The 10,432-nt window shown below is 53.1% G+C and overlaps 1 protein-coding gene across 1 annotated transcript; it reads left to right on the top strand.

Moving 5' to 3' along the window:
- Positions 1-2,439: 2,439 nt before the first annotated feature.
- Positions 2,440-10,012, top strand: LOC131382602 (rootletin-like; the record flags this gene model as incomplete). Its single annotated transcript, XM_058434975.1, has 5 exons — positions 2,440-2,539; positions 7,544-7,760; positions 8,530-8,626; positions 9,288-9,371; positions 9,794-10,012. Coding segments are annotated over exons 1-5 (717 nt in total), but the record flags the coding sequence as incomplete, so codon positions are not given.
- Between the last annotated feature and the right edge of the window lie 420 nt (positions 10,013-10,432).

Raw genomic sequence — 10,432 nt, 5'->3', positions numbered from 1 at the left:
CCTCCTGAGTAACTGGGATTACAGGTGCATGCCACCACACCTGGCTAATTTTTGGATTTTTAGTAGAGATGGGATTTCATCATGTTGGCCAGGCTGGTCTCGAACCCCTGACTTCAAGTGATCCACCTGCCTTGATCTCCCAAAGTGCTGGGATTACAGGCATGAGCCACTGCACCCAGCCAGAAGGGGGCATTAATATGCAGGCTCTGTATAGGGCAACATCTGTGTGCACCTCTTACAAATCTTAATGCTGTGTATCTGAGGGGGTTCCTTTGTGTCCCCCTGGGGATGTTTGAGGTTGCCTGTATGTGTTATGTGTGTGCGTATCTTTAAGCTCAGATATGCATAGGCGGATTGGCACCTCCGTTTGAATGTATTCCCATGAGCTCATGCCATTAATTCACCATCGCAAGAAATATTTACTGAGCGTGAGCCATGCCATTCCACAGCCACCATTCTAGTACTAAGGTACAATGAGGAAGAAAAAATCGAGGCTTTCTGAGCTCACATTGGGGTGGGGGCATGGTGGGAAGACACAGGCATCAATGTAATAAACAAAAACCATGACAGGGCTAAGTGTTCTGGAGGAGAGGCACATGGTGTACTGGGGCCCCTGAGGTAGACCCCAGGTGCAGCTTTGAGCTTTGCCTGCATGGTTTGGGTTTGTGGGCTCACCTGCATGTGTCCATGCCTGCCCCATCTGCGTGTCCGTGCATGGCTGCATCACCTCATGCACACGTGCACTGCCCCCGGGCTTGCCCACATATGTCTGCTACCCAGGGTGCCAGGCTATCAGCCTACAAGGCATTGTGGGTCTGGGCCCAGCCTGCCACCCCCTACAGAGGCCTGAGCCTGCCTTCCCAGGAGGCCCAGGACTCTTACCTATGGCCCTTCCCTGCAGCTGGAGCAGACTCTGTGGCTGGAATCTGGTGAGCTGGAGACACAAGAGCCCAGGGGGCTGGTATGGTAGAGCGTGGAGTTGCGGAGGCAGCTGCAGGAGGAGCAGGCCTCCTACCGGAGCAAGCTGCAGGCCTACCAGGAGGGCCAGCAGCGGCAGGCCCAGCTTGTGCAGCAGCTGCAGGGCAAGGTCAGGGCCACCCATTCCTGCTCTTGCCCTCCCAGGTGTTCACTTTGCCCTGCCCCCACCCCTGGGGCTCACCATCAGCTCCCAATCCCCAGATTCTCCAGTACAAGAAAAGGTTCTCAGAGCTGGAGCAACTGTTGGAGAGATCCGGAGAGCTGGAGCAGCAGCAGCTGAGGGTGGGTGCTAGGGTGGAGCAGGGGCAGGCCTTGCCCTCCACCTGCCCAGCCTGATGCTTTAACCTCTCTCCCACCCAGGACACAGAGCACAGCCAAGACCTGGAGAGTGCCCTCATCTGGCTGGAGGAGGAGCAGCAGGGAGGGCCAGGGCTGGCAGGATGGCCCCCTGGGCGAGCGCCTACTGATCCCCTGTGCCCCATTCAGGAGTGCCAGCCCGGCCCAGGTAAATGCCATGCTCTGAGAACAGCTGGACCAGGCAGGTTTGGCCAACCAGGCTCTGAGTGAGGAGATACGAAAGGTGACCAGCGACTGGACTCGCAGCCACATGGAGCTGGAGCAGTGGGAGGCGGCATGGAGGCACGAGGAGGAGGTGGGCATGGGGGTGCAGGGAGGCCAGCTTGACTCAAGAGGAAGGGGCACTGCAGAGGAGGGAGGACTCAGAAGCCTGGAGAGGGAGAGGGAGCACTGTCCAAGGGAGCATGTTAGCAGAAGTAAATAGACGTCATCACAATAGCTGGTCTTTATCAATGTGTAGCATGTACCATGTGTACCGTGTGAATTGACCTTTATTCCTCGTGATAACTGCATGTGGTAGGTGCTATCATCCTCCTCATTTTAAAGAGAGGTTAAGGCCGGTCGCGGTGGCTCATGCCTGTAATCCCAGCACTTTGGGCTGAGGCAGGCGGATCACCTGAGGTCAGGAGTTCGAGACCAGTCTGGCCAACATGGTGAAACCCCATCTCTACTAAAAATACAAAAACTAGCCAGGCGTGGTGGCACACACCTGTCATCCTAGCTATTCGAGAGGCTGAGAGATCATGCCACTGCACTCCATTGTGGGCAACAAAGCAAGACTCTCTCGAAATGAAGAAATGAATAAAGAGAGGGTAAGCAACCTGCCCACAGTCATGCAACTGGCAGCTGGGATGCAAAGCTAGGTCCCTTGCATTTTTGCCCTTCCTTGCTGCCTCTTGTAGCCAAAAGAGGACTTGAAACCCAGGTCCCTGTGCAGGAGGGAGCCATGAGGCTTGGGAGGCTGAGTGTGGCTGCTGGGACACAACTCTCTGCACAGGCCCACAGGAAGACCCAATCCCTGAACGACGGTGCTCCCGGGATGGTCGGAGATGCGGGAAGCAGGGGAGGGAGTAAAGCCGCTCTCACCCCAACCCTTCCCTCGGCATGTCTTCCCTCCTCCGGTCCTTCAATGCCTACTTCAGCAACCAGCACGGTCGCCTGCTCCTGCTCTGGAGGCAGGTGTTGGGGTTCCGGCGGCTGATCAGTGAGGTGAAGATGTTCACTGAGAGGTGAAGTCTGGCCGGGGGCGGGGCAGCAGCTGAGAGCCAGCCCTGCTCTTTACATCCAGCTCAACTCAGTTGAATTTCAGTTCAACTCAATGCACCTACTGTGTACAAGGGCCTGTGAGGACACAGAGGCAACTTGTAATAACCATTACCACAGTCGTGGCAGTCAGCATTTATTAGATGTTTACTCTGGGCTAGGCTTTTTGTATATTTCAACTAATATTCATAGCTTCCCTGTGAGGTAGGAACTGTGTTCATTCCCATTTTATAGATGAGGACATTGAGGCGCAGAGAGGTTGAGTGATCTTCCTGAGGTCACACAGTAGTACACAAGTGGTTGAGTCAGAGTTTGAAGTTCCTGATTTCTTTTTTTTTTTTTTTTTGAGACGGAGTCTTGCTCTGTTGCCAGGCTGGAATGCAGTGACACAATCTTGGATCACTGCAACCTCCACCTCCTGGGTTCAAGCAATTCTCCTGGCTCAGCCTCCCAAGTTGCTGGGATAACAGGCTCATGCTGCCATGCCTGGCTAATTTTTTTTTTGTATTTTAGTAGAGACAGGGTTTCACCATGTTGCCCAGGCTGGTCTCGAACTCCTGAGCTGAGGCGGAGCCTTAGCCTCCCAAAGTGCTGGGATCATAGGCATGAGCCACCATGCCAGGCTGAAGTTCCTGATTTTAATCCACTAGAATATTCAGCTTTGCTACCAAGGACCTCACAGCCTCCAGTGATGAAAAGATGTAGATCCCCAAAATTCTAGGCTGAGGAAGCGAGTGGTCAGTGATATGTACGTGGGACAGAGGGAATGTCCTGGAGGCTCAGAAGGATGGGAGGGGTGGGGAGGTCAGAAAAACCACTTTGTGGAGATGGAATTTGCACCGATCGTTAAGGGATGGGGAGGGTTGAAGCACAGCAGCAGGCGCTTCAAGCAGGAGCAAGGCATGAGCAAAGGCATGGAGGTGGGAGCCCATGACAGCCAGGGGCGTTGCAAGGAAGAGCTGGTACAGGGAAAGGAGAGCCTGCCTCAGCGGGGGAGCTTGGGCCTGCCTGATCTTTGAGCAGGGGTGTCTGCTGGGTGTGAGCAGTCAGCTCAACAGTAGTGTCAGGGAGGCTGTGGAGAGAGCCCCAAGGCAGGAGGCCAAGGTGTTTCATTTAGTGCATTAAAAATATTTTAGTTAGTAATCTTTTTTTTTTTCTTTATGGTTCACTACAGCCTCGGCCTCCTGGTCTCAAGCAATCCTCCTATCTCAGGTCCTGTGCAGTTGGGACCACAGATGCATGCCACCAGGCTTGCTGATTTTTTTATTTCTTGTAGAGTCCAGGTCTCACTTTGTTGCCCAGGCTGGTCTTGAACTCCTGAGCCCACGTGATCCTCCTGCCTTGGCCTCCCAAAGTGCTGGGATTACAGGCGTGAGCAACCACACCTGGTTTAATAATCTTTTCTTAATATCATCAAATAGCCAGTGTCTAAATTTTCCGTATGTCTCATAAATGTCACAGATAGGCCAGGTGCACCTATAATCCCAGTACTCTGGGAGGCCAAGGCAGGCAGATCATCTGAGGTCTGGAGTTCGAGAGCAGCCTCGCCAACATGGTGAAACCCCATCTCTACTAAAAATACAAAAATTATCCAGGTGTGGTGACACATGCCTGTAATCCAGCTATTGGGGAGGCTGAGGCACCAGACTCGCTTGAACCCAGGAGGCAGAGGTTTCAGTGAGTCGAGATCACACCACTGCACTCCAGCCTGGGTGACAGAGTGAAACTCTGTCTCAAAATAAATAAGGAAATAAAAAGTCACAGAGAGTCTTGCTTTAGTTTTTTCTTTACAATTTGTTTGAATCCGGATCCATAGGCATTCACAAAGTGTGAATGGTTGCTTTGTCTTTTTTTTGTTTTTTGAGATGGAGTCTCGCTTTGTTGCTCAGGCTGGAGTGTAGTGGCAGGATCTTGGCTCACTACAGCCTCTGCCTCCTGGGTTCAGCAATTCTATGGCTTCAGCCTCCTGAGTAGCTGGGATTACAGGCATGTACCACCACGCCCAGCTAACTTTTGTATTTTTAGTAGAGATGGGGGCTTCACCATGTTGGCCAGGCTGTTCTTGACCTCAGGTGACCCACCTACCTTGGTGTCCCAAAGTGCTGGGATTACAGGCCCAAGCCACTGTGCCTGGCTCCTGCTTTGTCTTTTAAGTCCCTTTTAACATATTTGTTCAGGAAGGTGGGCCAATTGTCCTTGGAGATTCTCATGGTCTGGATTTTGCTGGTTGCATCCTTATGGTGTCAATTAACATGTTTCTTTATCCCATGTAGTTCCTGTAAATTGGATGTCGGATCTAAAGCTAGGTCAGATTCAGGTTCTTCTGCTTGCTTTTTTTTTTTTTTGATCAAGACTCCATAAGTAGAATGTATTCTTCCAGCAGGATGCCCCCATGCCTGCTGTCTCTCTTTTCAAGATCCAACCCACTCATCAGAGGCTGCAAAACTGTGAGTTTCTCATTTAGTCACTCCTTTGTATATTAATTAGAATTCTATAATGAGGCACTTTCCCTCCTTACTATTGGATAACCAGTGGTACAGTTCATTCAGGAAAGGAAAGGAAAGGAAAGGATTTAACCTGTATTATGGACTTAAAATACATTTTTTTTTTTTTTTTTTGAGACAGTCTCTCTCTGTCACCCAGGCTGGAGTGCAGTGGCACAATCACAACTCATGTTAGGCTTGACCTCCCAGGCTCAAGTGATCCTCCCACCTCAGCCTTCCAAGTAGCTGGGACTATAAATGTTCACCACTATACCCAGCTAACTTTTTTTTTTGAGATAGGGTCTTGCTATGTTGCCCAGGCTGGTCTCGAACTCCTGGGCTCAAGCAATCCACCTGCCTTGGCCTCCTAAAGTGCTGGAATTACAGAAATGGGCCACCACACCTGGCCTTAAAATACATTAAAAATACATTAAAATACATTAAAAATGTATTTTAAGGCCAGGCGTGGTGGCTCACGCCTATAATCCCAGCACTTTGGGAGGCTGAGGCGGGTGGATCACCTGAGGTCAGGAGTTCAAGACCAACATGGCCAGCATGGTGAAACCCCGTCTCTTCTAAAAATACAAAAATTAGCTGGGTGTTGTGACGTACATCTGTAATTCAAGCTACTCGGGAGGCTGAGGCAGGAGAATCACTTGAACCGGGGAGGCAGAGGTTGCAGTGAGCTGAGATCGCACCAGTGCACTCCAGCCTGGGCAACAGAGCAAGACTCCGTCTGAAAACAAAAACAAAAACAAAAACAAATTTTGTAAGTAACCTTTAAAATTTTTATATTTTACTTTTGATTAAGTCACATGCTCACATTTCAAAAGGGTACACAGTAAAATGGCTCCCTCTCACCTCTGACCCCAGATATTCCTATTCCTTCCTTGGAGGCAAGCAGCATTATCAGCTTCTTTTTCTTTTTATATATACAATTTCTTTCTTTCTTTCTTTTTTCTTTTTCTTTTCTTTCTTTCTTTTTTTTTTTTTGTTGGCCACCAAGTTACCATGAGAAGCATTGTCAGTTTCTTTTTCTTTTTTCTTTTTTTTTTTGAGATGGAATCTCGCTCTGTCTCCCAGGCTGGAGTGCAGTGGCACGATCTTGGCTCACTGCAACCTCTGCCCCCCGGGTTCAAGCGATTCTCCCACCTCCGCCTCCCAAGTAGCTGGGATTACACACGTGAGCCACCACACCCAGCTAATTTTTGTATTTTTAATAGAGGTGTGTTGTATTTTTAACAGAGGCGGGATTTCGCCATATTTGCCAGACTGGTCTTGAACTCCTGACCTCAGGTGATCCTCCCACCTCGGCCTACCAAAGTGCTGGGATTACAGGCATGAGCCACTGTGCCTGGCCTATCAGTTTCTTAAGTGACCTTCCAGGGTTATTTTATATAAGCAAATAAAGCAGATCACACACACAACTTTTTTGTATATATGCCTGGTAAAATTTCATCTTCACAGTTCTTGAAGATGCTTTCTTCACCTACTAGTTATAACTGGGACATGGCTCTGGATCAGGCCAGGAAGAACTTCTCCACTGGTTTTTCTTGGCCACAGTTTTCCACTTAAGGGATGTACCATCATGTACTTAGTAGCAGTCCCCTTTTGATAGACATTTAGGTTGTCACCAGGATTTCTTACATGAGCAATGCTGCAGTGAACCTGCTGTTCCACAGGCCATCTCCTCTGTGCTGGGTTATATCTTTGGATACATTCTTAGAGGAGGAGCTAGTGGGGAAGGTCCTATGCATACATAGTTTTCGGAGCTCTCCCTCAGTGCCCTCCGTTGTGGTTGTACTCACCCTCCCACCAGCTGTGTAGGGGAGGGCCTGTTACCCCAGAGCCCCTCCTTGTGTACTATGTGTCCCTTTTTTTTTTTTTCCCAATCTGATAGTGGACAAATGGCATCCCAGTGTAGTGTTTTTTTTTTTTTTTCTTCCTCTTTAGTTTTTGGATGGAGTCTCACTATGTTTCCCATGCTGGCCTCAAATTCCTGGCCTCAAGCAATCCTGCCTCAGCTTCCCGCACAGCTGGGACTGCAGGTTCATACCACTGCACCCAGCCCAGTGTAGTTTTATTTTTATTTTATTTATTTATTTTTTTGTGATGCAGTCTGGCTGTGCCGCCCAGACTAGAGTGCAGTGGCATGATCTCAGCTTACTGCAACCTCCACCTCCTAGGTTCAAGCAATTCTCCTGCCTCAGCCTCCCAAGCAGCTGGGACTACAGGAGTGCGCCACCACGCCTGGCTAATTTTTTGTATTTTTAGTAGAGATGGGGTTTCACCATGTTGGCCAGGCTGGTCTCGAACTACTGACCTCAGGTGATCTGCCCGCCTCGGCCTCCCAAAGTGCTGGGATTATAGGTGTGAGCCTCCACACCCGGCCCCAGCGTAGTTTTAATTTGTAGTTGGGAGCGAGCCCCATCCCATCCCCATCCTGTGCTCTCTTCCCAAAGGACCTGCTGCAGCTGGGAGGGGAGCTGTCCAGGAGGCCGGCCTGGGGCTGAGCACCGGCCTGCGGCTGGCAGAGAGCTGGGCTGAGGTAGCCCTGGAGAAGCAGGCCCTGCTGCAGGCCCAGCTGGAGGAGCAGCTGCAGGACAAGGTGTTCCGTGAGAAGGACCTGGCCCAGCAGCAGATGCAAAGCGACCTGGACAAGACTGACCTCAGTGCCAGGTGGTTACCTGGTGGGTGTTGCACGAGGCAGGCTTCCCTGCAGAAGGTAAAACTGGAGAGCTGGGGAGAAGGGAGCATCTGTTCACTAGGAGGAGGGCCTTCCTCTGTGAGCTCAGCCAGTCTTCCCAGGCACCCCACTGAGGTTCCGAAGTCACTTGCCCAGTGTATATCATAAACAGCTTAGCGTCCAGTGACAGAATTTGTGGCCGGGTGCGGTGGCTCACACCTGTAATCCCAGCACTTTGGGAGGCCAAGGTGGGGGATGACCTGAGGTCAGGAGCTCAAGACCAGCCTGTCCGACAGGCGAAACCCTGTCTCTACTAAAAATACAAAAATTATCTGGGTGTGGTGGTGTGTGCCTGTAATCCCAGCTATGAGGGAGGCCGAGACAGGAGAATCACTTGAACCCAGGATGTGGAGGTTGCAGTGAGCCAAGATCACATCACTGTATTCTGGCCTGGATGACAGAGTGAAACTCCGATTCAAAAGAAAACAACAAAAAAAGAACTTGTGCCCCTTACTCCTGCCACCTGGACAAGTCCTCAAGTGCTTTCCCATGAGATAAAGCTGGTGGGAACCTCATTCCCATTTCACAGATGGGAAGTGTGAGGCCTGGAGAGGAGCCGCGACTTGTTTAAGGTCACACAGCCAGGGAGGTGGAGGTTAGGGTCCCTGCCTCGGGTTTGGAGAAGCGTGGTGGACACAGAGCTAGTGGATTTGAGAGGCGGGGGTGGTCCCCTATTCATCTCTGTTGCTCCCCCAACTCCAGAGTGACAGAGCTGGGCCTGGCAGTGGAGCATCTTCAGAAGCAGAATCTGGAGAAGGATCAGGTCAACAAGGACCTCACTGAGAAGATTCAGGCCCTGGTGAGCTGCAGCTGCCCCTGAGATGGGGCAGGATGGGATGGGGTACCGGCCAGATCCATGGACACAGGCTTAGGGCTGGGCTGCCTGGGCCACCCCCAGCGTCCCACTCACACTCAGGTTCAGCCCTCACAGGTGTGCAGGCTTCGTGGGAAGCACACTCACCTCCTCCATCCCATTTCATCCTCCCAGCAGCCCTGTAGCGTAATCCTCATGACTCAGATGGGCAAACTGAGGCCCAAGAGGGGAAATGCTTGTCCAGTCTCAGAGCCAGTAAGCGGGAGAGTTGGGAGTTGAACTCCCATCCACGCTCTTCAGGTCCAGATGCTGCCTCTGGAATCCCAGCTGCCCACCCTCACCAGTGGGACACTCACTCCCCCACGGTACAGCCTGGTTTGGTCACCCTCTGTGTGGGGCCTGGCCTGGGTTCTAGGTCCAGCTCTCCTCCAATCGACTGTGTGACCTGGGGCGGAACACAGCTCTTCCCTGGGCCTGGTCTGTTCAGTGAGGGCCTCGGGCCTGCTGTGGGGTCTACCAGGTGGCTGGCCTACGGACATGGCTTCAGAGGCCACCTGATCAGTGGTGGGCCAGGGAGGGAGGGAAAGGGGAGGTTTCAGATAAGACAGAGCCCCGACCACCCTTTGTCTCCCTAACCGCACTCCAGGAATCCCTGCGGCTACAGGAGCAGGCGGCCCTGCAGACAGAGGACGGAGAGGGCCTACAGCTGAGCCTAAGGGACCTGGCACAGGTGTGAGCCCAGAGAGGTGGGAAGACAGGGCCTTGCCAGGCAGTCCTGGGCTCCCCCACCTCGCCTTTCGGTGGCCTGGGACTGAACTGCAAATGGGTGGGGGCCTGGGACCCAGGCTGTAGCTGCTCAGCACCCCTGCTAGCTCACCGGCCTCTGCCCTGGGGAGCTCCCAGTCTCAGAGGGGAGGCACGGCCCTTTCAGAGCCCACCTGTGAGCAATGCCAAATGATCTCTTCACAATAAATGGGAGGCCTCAGCGGCGAGCTGAGGACTGAGCTAGTGGAGGAGGTGAAATCAGGAAGGCTTCTTGTAGGAGGCAGCATTTGGGATGAGGTGGCCCCCCAGCCTCGCCTGGGCGTCTTTGCCCAGCCAACCCCGCGGTTCCTAACTCTGCGGCCTCCTGCCTCTCTCCCCTACCCTCAGGCAGCCTGTATGACGCTGAGAGCGGCAGCCTGCGTCCAACAGCGTCCGAGGGCAGCCTGCGGGGGCTCTCGGGCCAGCGGACCCCGTCTCCACCGCAGCGTTCCTCGCCGGGCAGTGGCCGTTCGCCCCGCCGGGGCCCCTCCCCGGCCTGCTCAGACTCCTCCACGCTCGCTTGCCCTGATTCTCTCCACCCTGCACAAGCGCCAGCTGAAGGTCCAGGTAGGAAGGGGCTTGAGCGTTCTGGGCGCAGCCAGAGGCCCAGGGGGAGGGGCTCGCGCTCTCCAGGTGGGGCGGGGGCGGGGGCGTGTCTGGGGGTGTCTGGCGCCCTGGGGTGCTGCCAGAGCCCTGAGAAATAGTGTCTGAGGGTGTCAGAACCCCCAAGGAGGTGGCCGAGGGCTCTGCGGTGAAGTCAGCCCAGAAGTGGGGGTGCTTGGGCAGCTGGGGGCGGGTGCTTGGGCAGCTGGTGGAGGGAGGAGGCTGCGGCAGTGTTAGGGTCCTGGTAGAGAGAGAGACAAGTCCCTGGTCATACAAAGCCAAGACCCTGGGAAAAAGTCTAGCAAGGGGAATCAGAGCCTAGGATGAGAGGAGCTTGGGAGCTAGGGGCAGAGCCAGGGTAGGGAGGAGTCTGAGAGTGGAACC

The sequence above is a fragment of the Hylobates moloch genome, unplaced genomic scaffold (genome assembly GCF_009828535.3).
Source record: "Hylobates moloch isolate HMO894 unplaced genomic scaffold, HMol_V3 SCAFFOLD_161, whole genome shotgun sequence".
Taxonomy (NCBI): domain Eukaryota; kingdom Metazoa; phylum Chordata; class Mammalia; order Primates; family Hylobatidae; genus Hylobates; species Hylobates moloch.
Note: the sequence above shows the minus strand (reverse complement) of the source record. Positions and strands in the feature narration are given on the sequence as shown.